The following is a 13,528-nucleotide window of genomic DNA, read 5'->3' as shown; positions in this document are numbered from 1 at the left end:
CAGCACCTTCTGGCCCCTCCCCTAACCGAGCAGCACCTTCTGGCACCTCCCCTAACCGAGCAGCACCTTCTGGCTCCCAGGAGGAGGATTTATGTTGCAACTACATTCACCACATGCTTCCCCTCCCATTTACCCAGAGAAAGTCTCTCAACGTGACTATAAAAAGGTCAATCGAAGGAAAAGTACAGCGAGAAGCCATGTGCTGCCAATAAGTAGAGAGAAGGACAGACAACAAGAAAAGTAAACGGACGCTTTATTCAGAAAGGAGAGCCGCCATATTAATGCTGCATCATGATCTTTCAATTCCCTCCTTATTAGAATGGGAACATACCATAAAACATGGTGTCAATTATATGAGAAAACATTATTAACCCTCCTGAATATTGATGCAGGTGTGCACTAAGTTGTGTTGTATGTTCTGTTTTGTTCATTAAAAAAACTACACAAAAAAATAATCTCATCTCAGTCCATTCAGAAAGAGGGAAAACCAAAAAAGAGTCACGAAGAAGAAGCTTATTTTGATATGGTGGCAGCAGGATGTAATCATTAGACAGATACTGGTTGAGAATGTGGTCCTTGAACTCACACCCAGCCCACAGGGTGAGCAGACTAATCGTCCTGCTCAACCCATGGCTAACTATTAGCATGGCTCCTCTGCCCTATTCAGGCGTGGGAATGGAGGAGGGTGGGACGGTGTGAGTAGGCCCAGAGCATGTCTTCATCCACGTCTGGTGAGGGAAAGAAAGCAGTCAGAGGCAGGCCCAGAAGATGGAGTGTATTTAAAGGTTAACCCAACGACCAGGGAGAAGAGGAGATGGAGGGTTTCCTGCCAGCTATTTAAAGGTTAACCCAACAACCAGGGAGAAGNAAGGTTAACCCAACAACCAGGGAGAAGAGGAGATGGAGGGTTTCCTGCCAGCTATTTAAAGGTTAACCCAACAACCAGGGAGAAGAGGAGATGGAAGGTTTTCTGCCAGCTATTTAAAAATTAACATAACGACAACAGAGAAGAGAAGATGGAACATAGTACACAACAAAACACACACACATACACACAAATATACGTTGGAATCTATAGGGAAAATATTTGGAATGTACTTTGACACATTGAAAATGAACAATACACCAAATATTCATGGGTGTTAAAAGTTACAAATTGAGTGCTGTGAATTAGTTCCATGCTGTTTCATTTCCCAAGCAGATCACTTTGTTGTCTATGCATGGGAATCTGAATTGTTCTGTCAAAACTGCTATGGTGCTCTGTTTTAATAATCAAGTCAAAACATTGTCTGAACTTCCTGTTGTGGGATTTCCCATGGTTGTGGCGGTTTTTAGGCCATGACATCACCATTACACAAGGATGTTTTCAAACTGAACATGGAGAAGTAGACTTGGCCTGGGAAAACCCCACTACAGCTCTGGCAGCATGGAAATCAACTGTAAACATCGGGGGAGGGGACATACAAAAACTAAACAGTCACACAGATGGATTGAGAAGAGTTTTTCTAATGTAAAATAAGGGCAAATAGAAAGAGAAGACATTTCCTAATAAACTCTACAAGGGGGCTTGTTGGAGTTTGTGACAACGGTTTAATGTGTCACTACCATAGAGATCCTTTTAAATTATGCAATACGTATTCTAATTGGGCTCCCGAGTGGTGCAGTGGTCTAAGGGACTGCATCTCAGTGCAAGAGGTGTCACTACAGTCCCTGATTAAAATCCAGGCTGTATCACATCTGTCTGTGATTGGGAGTCCTATAAGGCGGCGCACAATTGACCCAGAGTAGGCCGACAATTGTAAATAAGAATTTGTTCTTAACTGACTTGCCTAGTTAAATTAAAAAATATATATTTGTATTTCTATGGTCACCCCAGTGTTATTTATACTGTTGTTTGTCACAGGACAGTTGTTTATACAAACCCATCCCCCTAGCCTCTTTAAACTCCGTGGGAAGGAGTACCTTCTCTCTAGTTCAGCACATTCCTCGCATCCCTAATTCAACCACATTCCAGAGAACCTCTTCTCTTCCCTTTCCATGACCCCCCACAGCCAGAGGAGAAGGAAGGACAATGCTGTGATTGGTGCAAAGCCAAGCGCTGGCGATCGCTGAAACATTTTGTTTGTTTATCACAATTGACAGAACACCGACTAGGCAGCATAAACCACCAACCAATAGACGAGGACAATTGACAGAACACCGACTAGGCAGCATAAACCACCAACCAATAGACGAGGACAATTGACAGAACACCGACTAGGCAGCATAAACCACCAACCAATAGACGAGGACAATTGCGATTATCTTGATGATTACCTGATGATGGAGGTGCTCAGACTACTCACCAAACCCTCATCCTTTTAAACAACTCCCAAAAATGATGTTCTGCTCACCTCCTTATTGGGAGGTATTTTAGAGAAAAGACCGTGTGTGGCGTGGTGGGCTGGATGGGTAGGTGACTTCCTGGTCCTCTGTCTTAACGGGACATTGCTGCTGATTCCATCTTTCTCATCACACATATTTTTTTCAGAATGAGAGAAGAGGGAAAACATGTTGTTGACAACTTTAAAACTGATGAGTCAGTTTTGGTGATCACACTCATAGAAAAATAAGCTTGCAGGGTTAGAGTTTCAGAATTGGAATAAGGGAAACAACATGCCGTGTTCAGAAAGCCAGAGCCATCAGAAAAGTTTTTTTTTAAATCCCATCTTGATATTACTTCTAATTAATACAGAGTGGCGCAGTGGTCTAAGGGACTGCATCTCAGTGCTAGAGGCATCACTACAGACACCCTGGTTCAAATCCAGGCTGTATCACATCTGGCCGTGAGTCCCATTGGGAGTCCCATAGAGCGGTGCACAATTGGCCCAGCGTTGTCTGGGTTTGGCTGGTGTAAATAAGAGCTTGTTCTTAACTGACTTACCTAGTTAAATAAAGGTTCAATATAAAATAAAAAAACATTACTGGCATGTTTTCTGCAGCCCAATTGACTGGATGCATGCTGGGTTTGTTGTTCTGGGCTGAGTTGTTCCCCCTGCTGAGACAAATGGCAGCTTTATGACCCTCCTCTAATTGTAGGGTAATCTTTGTCAAGCAGGGATGGAATCTAAAGTCCTACTCCAGTCTCCTTTTCAGCTCATTTAGCACCTGATTTGCTTAACAAAAGGCACGTCTCAATAGGTGGTCCAGGTATCCTCATGACAAAGCACAAGTGGGGGGTTGGACCTTTCCTCTTTTGTTCTCTATTGCTCCTCTATTGTTCCTCAAGCAAGGGAGGTCGATGACCACAGATGCCCCATCAGCTCCTTGAATGGCCTACTCGGTGAAGTTTGCACTTGTGTATAAAAAAACACTATTTTGCTCGAAACATTTTCTTTACCCTTAAGTCTGTGTACATTACTACATCTATATGTGGGATAGTGTAACAGGTAGAGTAAAAAAATTGCTTGAGTGTGTCTAAGGATTTTGGCTCCCTGGACAGCAAATAAAGAAATTTCTACAATTATTCGGGTCCAACATCTGTACCATGCGATGTTTGAAAGTCTACATTTCGCTGGCCTTTCGTGCTAGATAGGTTCATATTCTACCAGGGGTTGGAACCAAAATGATTTTCCAATTGTTTCATTCGGAACAGAACCGTTCTTTTTTCAGTTTCTTTCAACTCTTACGACCAGGAAAAATTAAGTTTGAACCGGTTCAAACCAAAACAAAGTTAGGGTTTATATTGTTCCTTTCTGTTCCTTTTTAAACCTCTGTAATTTAAAACGTTTTTTTTTTATATTTAGCTCGACATTAAATTACTTCACCAATGGATAGAGCAGCATGCTATGGAGCGGGCAAGCTATGTACAGTTGAAGTCGTAAGTTTACATACACTTAGGTTGGAGTTATTAAAACTTGTTTTTCAACCACTACACAAATTTCTTGTTAACAAACTATAGTTTTGGCAAGTCGGTTAGAATATCTACTTTGTGCATGACACAAGTAATTTTTCCAACAATTTTTTACAGACAGATCATTTCACTTATAATTCACTGTATCACAATTCCAGTGGGTCAGAAGTTTACATACACTAAGTTGACTTGGCCTTTAAACAGCTTGGAAAATTCCATTTAAATGATTTCATGGCTTTAGAAGCTTGTTCCTGTAGTAATAGGTTAATTGACATCATTTGAGTTAATTGGAGGTGTACCTGTGGATGTATTTCAAGGCCTACCATCAAACTCAGTGCCTCTTTGCTTGACATCATGGGAAAATCAAAAGAAATCAGGCAACAAAAAAAAATGTAGAACTCCACAAGTCTGGTTCATCCTTGGGAGCAATTTCCAAACACCTGAAGGTACCACATTCATCTGTACAAACAATAGTACGCAAGTATAAACACCATGGGACCACGCAGCTGTCAAACCGCTCAGAAAGGAGCCTCATTCTGTCTCCTAGAGATGAACGTACTTTGGTGCGAAAAGTGCAAATCAATCCCAGAACAACAGCAAAGGACCTTGTGAAGATGCTGGAGGAAACAGGTACAAAAGTATCTATATCCACAGTAAAATGAGTCCTATATCRACATAACCTGAAAGGCCGCTCAGCAAGGAAGAAGCCACTGCTCCAAAACCGCCATAAAAAAGCCAGACTACGGTTTGCAACTACACATGGGGACAAAGATTGTACTTTTTGGAGAAATGTCGTCTGGTCTGATGAAACAAAAATAGAACTGTTTGACCATAATGACCATCGTTATGTTTGGAGGAACAAGGGGACGCTTGCAAGCTGAAGAACACCATCCCACCTGTGAAGCACGGGGGTGGTAGCATCATGTTGTGGGGGTGTTTTGCTGCAGGAGGGACTGGTGCACTTCACAAAATTGCAACAACAAAAAAAGCAACATCTCAAGACATCACCCTGGACATATATGTCAGTATTTCAGTCAACTCAACCAGTTACATCCAGCTACAGCAGGCAGTTACTGCAAACACTTTTTCTTGTGTCATGCAGGAAATGTCATTAGATTGTCTGAGGGTGGAGTGCAGGGCAGAACAGAGCAAAAGGTTCCTGCTCTGGAGTCATGGTATAACTATTTGGTTTGCAGCATCTATATTGCATAAAGAGGAAATTACATAACAAGGCCAAATACAAATATTCACAATCACAAAAAATACATTGAGAAATATTAAAATTGTGACCTTTCCTTTGGACCAAAAAAGGAAGCAACATTTCTTGCAGTTGTTTCTTATTTGCTATCAAACCAGTAGGTAGAGGACTGATATTTTCCCCGGTCCATTCCTGTCGCAGAAAGGAGTGTCTGGCCCAGAGTGACCTACGGAGGTGAGAAAGCTGTCACTTTCAGGGCTAATATCAGAGCAGAGTTTGTGAATAGAATGTTGTCAAATGGCACCCCACGAGTTGGATGATTGAACTGGGCAGCTGGAATAATGCTTGCTTCCAAGTGCAGCTAATAAAAGACAGTGTGGCACTATGTTGCTGTCACTCGAACTTTGCTGATCGGGCACCTTAGTATCGTCACTGAGAAGTGCGGACTTTACACTGGCATTTCATTGCTCTCCTGTAGCTCATTTTTCACACCCCTGTTCACACTCCTTAACGCATCCTCTGGCCAATTTACTATGAAATAAGATTAAAGTCCCTGCTATCTGCTCTGTCACCTGAACAGTATACATTTTACATTTAAGTCATTTAGCAGACGCTCTTATCCAGAGCGACTTACAAATTGGAAAGTTCATACATATTCATAGGCCTACATCAAAGTGTATAAAAGTTGTAACACATATGAGATCCTTTTCAGGTAGTAGGCCTAGAAAGGCCTATGTGTTCCAGGTTATTGCACATTCCATAAGCAGAAATAAGCTGTTCTAAAAATTCCTTTGTGGTTAAACAAAACTTTTTATGCAGTCCAGGGCATTGATGAATGGATCGCATCAATGCTTTGCATTGATAAACAAAGGAGTAGCCTAAACACTGTACCAGTGTCATTACATAATTATTATTTTTTACAATGCCATGTCTGCACATTTGTTTCTTCCCTCTTTGTAAAAAATAAACTAGCAAATGAAAATGTATAATTATATACAGGTAACTGCCAAAATAATGGAAACACTTCAGTAAATGAGGAATACAAAGTTTATTGAAAGCAGGTGCTTCCACAGAGGTGTGGTTCCTGAGTTAATTAAGCTATTAACATCCCATCATGCTTAGGGTCATGTATAAAAATGCTGGGCGGGCTATTATTTTGGCTACCATGGCTATGCCAGTATAGTATGACGATGTTCCCACCCACAGGGCACGAATGTTCAATGAGAGGTTTGATGAGCATGAAAACGATGTAAACCATATGACATGACCTTCTCAGTCACCAGATCTCAACCCAATTGAAAACCTATGGGAGATTCGGGAGTGACTCCTGAGACATAAATTTCCACCACCATCAACAAAATACCAAATTATGGAATTTATCGTGGAAGAATGGTGTCACATCCCTCCAATAGAGTTCCAGCCACTTGTAGAATCTATGCCAAAGTGTATTGTAGCTGTTCTGGCTCATGGCGGCCCAACACCCTATTAAAACACACACTGGGGGGCGGCAGGTAGCCTATTGGTTAGAGCGTTGGACTAGTAACCGGAAGGTTGCAAGATCAAATCCCCAAGCTGACAAGGTAAAAATCTGTCGTTCCGCCCCTGAACAAGGCAGTTAACCCACTGTTCCTAGGTCGTCACTGAAAATAAGAATTTGTTCTTAACTGACTTGCCTAGTTAAATAAAGGTAAAAAAAAAAAAAGATTTGGTGTTTCCTTTATTTGGGCAGTTACCTGTATATATATAGCCTATTTGATGTTATATTTAAAAGTGGTTTCTTTGTTTGAGGAGCTTTTCCTAGGGCTATTTGCAATGACTCAATGACCATATGGCACAAAATGACCAAATATGTTGCAGATAAACTTTTACATATCAAAGCCTGATAGTATCATTAATATAGTCAACCATGTCATTGAATAGCCAAACAAACCATAACTCAGAGAGAGAGAGAGTGAGAGAGAGAGAGAGTGAGAGAGAGGAGGGCGTTCAAACAATGATGTACTGCGCGGGAAAAGAAGGCTCCAGAGGGAGGGGGTAAATGGATGTCTTTTATCTCGAGTTTCCCACATCCTGCAACCAACTAAAAACGAGGCCACCCAATTTGAAAGAATGCATGGTATGCGGCTATTATACATAGCGCTTTAGTATCGAGTAGACTACTATTGTTCGCCAATTCAAATAAAAACTATAGGTTAGTTCTCACCTCGAATAGGCAATACACTGCATTGTCCTGAAGTGAAAATAATAGGCTATAGCATATTGTGGGGTTAATACAATAGACCCAAGTTCTTGATGAAATGATACAGAATGAGCTACATTATATCCCTGCGACAGAAGACATATTTGCAACACAACATTAATGAAGCATTTTTGTAAAGTTAGACCAAAAAAATCTACTGAAATCTCGCTGCATAACATTGCATTAGGATCACACTATATTCCATAATGGATATATAGGCTAAACCAACTCTGGCATAGCCTTTTTGGGGTAAAGGATATGTTGTATAATGTAAACAACAGTTCATTTTATAACAAAAAAGTATGTTCTTATAAAACTATGTTGCATCAAAGACTGAAGCATGCAACATAAGAAGTCTATAACAGTAACCCTCCGTACATTCCCGTGCAGACTACATCTCGCATGCAAGGGTAGTTTTTACATGTAGATATTCTATTTGTATTTCCTTCTGAAGTGCAGTAAAAAAAATAAAAAAGTGTCTTTATTTTGCCGCGTTTTAATTCCCGCCACGTCTAGTCTAGCCGGTTAGGCTTTTCTTTCTTTTAATTATGTGATTGACGTGTGTTTGGATAGTCTATAATAATTACCATTGGTGGAGAATGACTGGTGGGCGGAGAAAAGAATGACGATCGACCTTGTGGCTACTCCCATTTACTATAGATATATATTTGTCCTTCCCCTGCCCTTACTCAAATTCAAGGAGCCGGTGTCTTAGCGACGCAATGCATTAGGAGCTGGTTTTCTTTTAATTTTACTTACTGTTTACAACTATTGAGGTTGTTGATAGTCATTTTTATCATTGGGCTAGTCGTTATTTCCACTCACTGGATACCGAAGCATTTATGGTCAAGGATCAAATACGAGTCTTCACGAGATCCGGATTAGAGAGCATTCCTGACGCATTCTTTCCCAGCTACAACAACGTGGATCACACACCCGATAGTGGAACTGTATCCCACGACGGAATATTTGTAGAATAAATCACAAATTCCGTGGATTACAGGAATGCTGCTGTCGAAATTAAACTCATTCACTCATATCTCCACCGTTGATATGCCGGCGAAAATCCAGCTTCAAATTCACCAAGGTTAGATTAAGCTTTTGTTGTTCGCTATAGCTAGCTAACGTTAAATGTTAGCTTGCTAACTAGCTGCTATATCTAGCTGGGCTCGCAATAACGTTATTGTATTTTAATTAATCGTTTTCCTATTCTGTTATTTCGATGCTTTGCATTCACCCATGTCACATTACACTAGGTTGAAGCTTTGTATTAACCTTATGTTCTTCTATATTTACAGGGAAGGAGAGGGAGCCATTTGATAAGGTTTACCAGGTCGGCGCTGTGCTTGGAAGTGGCGGGTTTGGCACTGTGTATTCAGGCACGAGAATTTCAGATGGAGCACTGGTTAGTATTTTTTTCCTTTCGCATTCTTTGAAAATATTTAACGTGTTAGTCCGTTAATCGATGCATTTTTGCATGTTTTCTCGTGTAATTTCATGTTAGATTTTTTTCTTTCACACAGGTTGCTGTCAAACATGTGGCCAAGGATCGGGTCTCGGACTGGGGGGAGATGGTAAGGATGCGTTTGGTTTAGCATTTTAGCAAGTTTAACCAAAGTGGTAGTTGTTAATCATATGTTGTACTATTGTCTCCAGAAATTAAACATATTTCTATTTTATTTTCAGCCCAATGGCTCTCGCGTCCCTATGGAGATTCTACTCTTGAAGAAAGTTGGGAATGGAGCTCGGGGGGTAATAAAAATGCTGGACTGGTACGAGCGACCTGACAGCTTTATTATTGTCATGGAACGACCGGAGAACGGCAAAGACCTGTTTGATTTCATCACTGAGAAGGGAGCTTTATCAGAGGAGCTGGCAAAGAACTTTTTCCGTCAGGTTCTTGAGGCCGTGCGACACTGCCACAACTGTGGGGTTGTACACAGGGACATCAAGGACGAAAATATCCTCATCGATCTTCGGACGGGCGAAATTCATCTTATTGACTTTGGATCCGGGGCATTGCTCAAAGACACTGTTTACACCGACTTCGACGGTAAGCATACCAGTTGATAGACTTTAACCGTAGCCCATTTTACTGGTTTCCTGAATGTGTTGCTTTGAGCGCCACCCTTTGGAGGAAAAGGGTATTTTTACAACTCAAAGTTTGTAAACATTGTCACCTGACTCTCCTCCCACACACACCTGTCATGCTCACTGTCACCTGGCCCCAATAGGAGGTGCAGCTATTGTTTATAATCCATAATATCACCACTTATTAAATGTTTTCCCAATCTTTTATTTTTTATACTTGTCCATTTGAACAGATTCTATTCCACGTGTTCCTAGTTAAATAAAGGTCCAATAAAAAATATATTTGTAGAAATAGACACCTCATTGAATCTAACTATCATTCTTATTCTTTATATCAACAGGCACTAGAGTGTACAGTCCACCAGAATGGATCAAATACCATCGGTACCATGGGCGGTCAGCCACAGTTTGGTCTCTGGGTGTCCTGCTGTATGACATGGTGTGTGGAGATATCCCCTTCGAGCAGGACGAGGAGATTGTACGAGGCCAGGTGCTCTTCAGACGAAGAATCTCCACAGGTGAGCCCAAATAACTTGAAACAAAACCTCAAACCTAAACCAGTGGAATGTTAGTCATTGTGTGTCCAGTCTAAGAACTGACTGACCTTTATCCCAATTGTTCTTCCAGAGTGCCAGCAGTTGATCAAGTTGTGCTTGTCCCTGAGACCTGCTGAGAGGCCATCGTTTGAGGACATCATCAATCACCCGTGGATGCAGAGCACAGTGTCCTCTGCAGAGCAACGAGATCAGACTGCATAGCATCAGCCTCGAGCCTACTGCCTTCACCACCATGGTGGCCCAGTGACTGCATGGCTGCACTGACAGTGACTAGTGGTACACACAGAGGACTGATGTGGCTGTACACTGAAACACAACATATGTTATACAGAAGGAAGTTACAGATGACTTTTGTTAAATCTCTCCCTCTTTCTCTTGTGGCCAGACCCCACCTGTTCACGCATCTTTTGGACTTCATGAAAACCAAAGTCCTTAATGGCTACTTGTAATAGCGAAAGCTATTCTCACCCTTACAAAGGACTTGCTCTATAATATTGGCTGTGTTGTGAGACTACGTTCACCAGAAAAGAGTCCATCCCTACCCATGTGATTGTTCTGCTGAAGGCATGAACAAGTGGACAGTCTTTGTTACATAACTAGCTACCAACCAGCCACTGTACTCTGTTCTTGCTTACTGATGAGTGGGTGTCAGAGGAAGCAAATCTATAAACGCCTTTGGTGTGAGTCAGATTGTTGGGACCCTGGAAATACTTGAATAAAATAATACATTACAAGGCTTTATTTCCTATCTCATAGGCATAGATCAGGAAAGCCTATGACATATTCCAATGTCAACAGTAACAAGACAACCTCATGGTGCAAACAAGAACCTGAAAACTTACCTCACTTTCCTGCATCCACCTCTGAGCTTTTAACTCCTGTCCACACAGCTACCACTCATCCAGATGTTAATGCACACTGAAATGCAAAGCACCACACTGAAACACTAAATGTCCTGCTCTTTTGTTTATGTGTAAACATGTATCTGTGTCTTTCGCATAACAGGCTAGCAATGAGGTCATTGTGAATAATATTTATTTGTGTGTTTTCTTTCACTCGAGCTACGTGGAATTATTTATTTATTTAAAGAGAATTTTGGCTGTATATTTCATTCCACGGTTATTGAAGGGCCCACAGATTATTTAAATGTATTTTGACCATATTTATGGTTTAAAATCTGAGCAGACGTGTGTGTATATGTGTAAATAACCTTCAAAGCACTTCCATTTTAATGTAACATTGAACGTCTACTGATAACATTTTTTGTTACTGTATTTGTCTGATGTGGATGAAATGACTGTTACATGCATCAACTTGTTTTCAACTCTAGTTGTATGATTGCGGCTTGTTTCGTTTTTTCATCCAAATTGTAAATTGTTAAAATATTTTTATACGTTTTTCAATAAATATTTTTTTTTACCTTGACTTTCGTCTCACTGGTTTTATTTCCAATAGATCCTTTCTACCATGAGCCTGGGAAGTCAAATCCAAACACAAGCTAGGGAATAGATTAAAATCATATTTCACATTTGTATTAGATTGGCATGAATGAATAGCAATAGAAGTTGCCACCACCAAGCACTTGCTCTAGAGTTGACATAGTTCAACTCTCTTTCATGTGTAAGCAGACGGGGGGTGTAGATCATTACCATATGGCAAAGTTGACAGGGAGACATGGTCCAGATTACATTGCAGTCTTTTGGTAAGACCAGCTAATAACCTTTGATTATGCTCTTATAGGTTTATCTAGAAAGCAGGGTACGTTTAATAATAGGTGATTACACCGCGGGGGATCCTGGCCTCAGTCTGCAAATCTGTTGGTGTCAGAACCTTCCTCTCATCTCAGAAGGCAAAGTAGCTGGTATTCTAAAGTTCTAGTAGTCTACAGCTGTAGTGTTTGTACAACAATAGAGACAACCTAAAGATAGCCAAAATGTGTGACAAACTGGTCTGTTTGTTTAGCATGTATTCAAATACAAATAGCAAGGCTTGCGCTCATCTTACTTCCTTGAGCAAAGATGGCTCAGCATGTGGTCCTCTTCCCAGCTGCCCTGTCCTCTCGCCAGGCCCCAGCTTGGCCAACCTGCCCCCTCTTCTCTCCCCAGGCCCCAGCTTGGCCAACCTGCCCCTCCTCTCTCCCCAGGCCCCAGCTTGGCCAACCTGCCCCCCTGGCGCGAGAGGAGGGGCCGGTGTGGGCCAGCTGGGGCCTGGCGAGAGAGGAGGGGAGTTGGCCAAAGCTGGGCTGGGGAGAGAGGAGGGGCGTAGTGGCAAGCTGGGGCCTGGGAGAGAGAGGAGCGGAGGGGGGGAGGTTGGCCAAGCTGGGGCTGGGGAGAGAAAGGGGCAGGTGGCAAGGGGGCGAAGGGTTCACTGGCGGAAGAGTCAGCAGCTCTGGGGGAATGTGGCCATTGGGGCTGGGAGAGAAGAGGGAAGGGCAAGCTGGGCCTGGGGGGGCTTGGCCAGCTGGGGCTTGGGGAGAGAAGAGGGGGCAGGAGTTGGCCAAGCTGGGGGCCTGGGGTGAGAAGAGGGCAGGTTGGCCAAGCTTGGGGCCTGGAGAGAGAGGGAGGTTGGAAGCGGCTGAGAGGAGGTGGTGGGCCAAGCTGGGGCCTTTGGGGAGAGAAGAGGGCGGTTGGCAAGCTGGGGCCTGGGGAGAGAAGAGGGAGCGCAGGTTGGCCAAAGTGGGGCCTGGGAGAGAAGAGGGGGAGGTTGGCCCAGCTGGGGCCTGGGGAGAGAGGAGGGGGCAGGTTTGGCCAAGCTGGGCCTGCGAGAGAGGAGGAGGTTGGCCAAGCGGGGGCATGGGAGATGAGGAGGGGCGAGGTGTCAAGCTGGGGCCTGGGGCGGAGGAGGGGGCAGGGTTGGCCAAAGATGCGGGGCTGGCGAGAGGAGGGGCAGGTTGGCAGCTGGGGCCTGGGAGAGAGGAGGGGACAGGTTGCAAGTGGGGGCCTGGGGAGAGAGGAGGGCAGGTTGGCCAAAGCTGGGGCTGGACGAGAGAGGAGGGCAGGTTGGCACAAGCTGGGGCCCTGGGAGAGAGGAGGGACAGGTTGGTCAAGTTGGGGCCTGGGGCGAGAGGAGGGGGCAGGTTGGCCAAGCTGGGGCCTGGGCGAGAGGAGGGGGCAGGTTGGCCAAGCTGGGGCCTGGGCGAGAGGAGGGGCAGGTTGGGCCAAGCTGGGGCCTGGGAGAGGAGGGGGCAGGTTGGCCAAGCTGGGGCTGGGGGCGAGAGGAGGGGCAGGTTGGCCAAGCTGGGGCCTGGGGAGGAGAGGGAGGGGCGGTTGGCAGCTGGGGCATGGGCGAGGGAGGGGCAGGTTGGCCAAGCTGGGGCCTGGGGAGAGGGAGGGGCAAGGTTGGCCAAGCTGGGGCCTGGGGGAGAGAAGAGGGGCAGGTTGGCCAAGCTGGGGCCTGGCGAGAGGACGGGCAGCTGGGAAGAGGACCACATGCTGAGCCATCTTTGCTCAAGGAAGTAAGATGAGCGCAAGCCTTGCTATTGTGTATTTTGAAATACATGCTAAACAAACAGACCAGTTTGTCACACACATTTTGGCTATCTTTAGGTTGTC

At 43.9% G+C, this 13,528-nt stretch overlaps 1 protein-coding gene across 1 annotated transcript; it reads left to right on the top strand.

Annotated features, from left to right (window-relative positions):
• The first annotated feature begins 8,016 nt into the window (after positions 1–8,016).
• LOC111976918 (serine/threonine-protein kinase pim-1) lies at positions 8,017–10,258 on the top strand. The gene is given in 7 exon segments (XM_024006081.2): positions 8,017–8,416; positions 8,628–8,734; positions 8,853–8,903; positions 9,016–9,382; positions 9,762–9,938; positions 10,048–10,144; positions 10,146–10,258. Coding segments are annotated over 7 exon segments (960 nt in total). The 5' UTR covers positions 8,017–8,334; the 3' UTR covers positions 10,225–10,258.
• The last annotated feature ends 3,270 nt before the right edge of the window (positions 10,259–13,528 follow it).

This window comes from Salvelinus sp. IW2-2015, linkage group LG17 (assembly GCF_002910315.2).
Source record: "Salvelinus sp. IW2-2015 linkage group LG17, ASM291031v2, whole genome shotgun sequence".
Classification (NCBI taxonomy): Eukaryota; Metazoa; Chordata; class Actinopteri; order Salmoniformes; family Salmonidae; genus Salvelinus; species Salvelinus sp. IW2-2015.
Note: the sequence above shows the minus strand (reverse complement) of the source record. Positions and strands in the feature narration are given on the sequence as shown.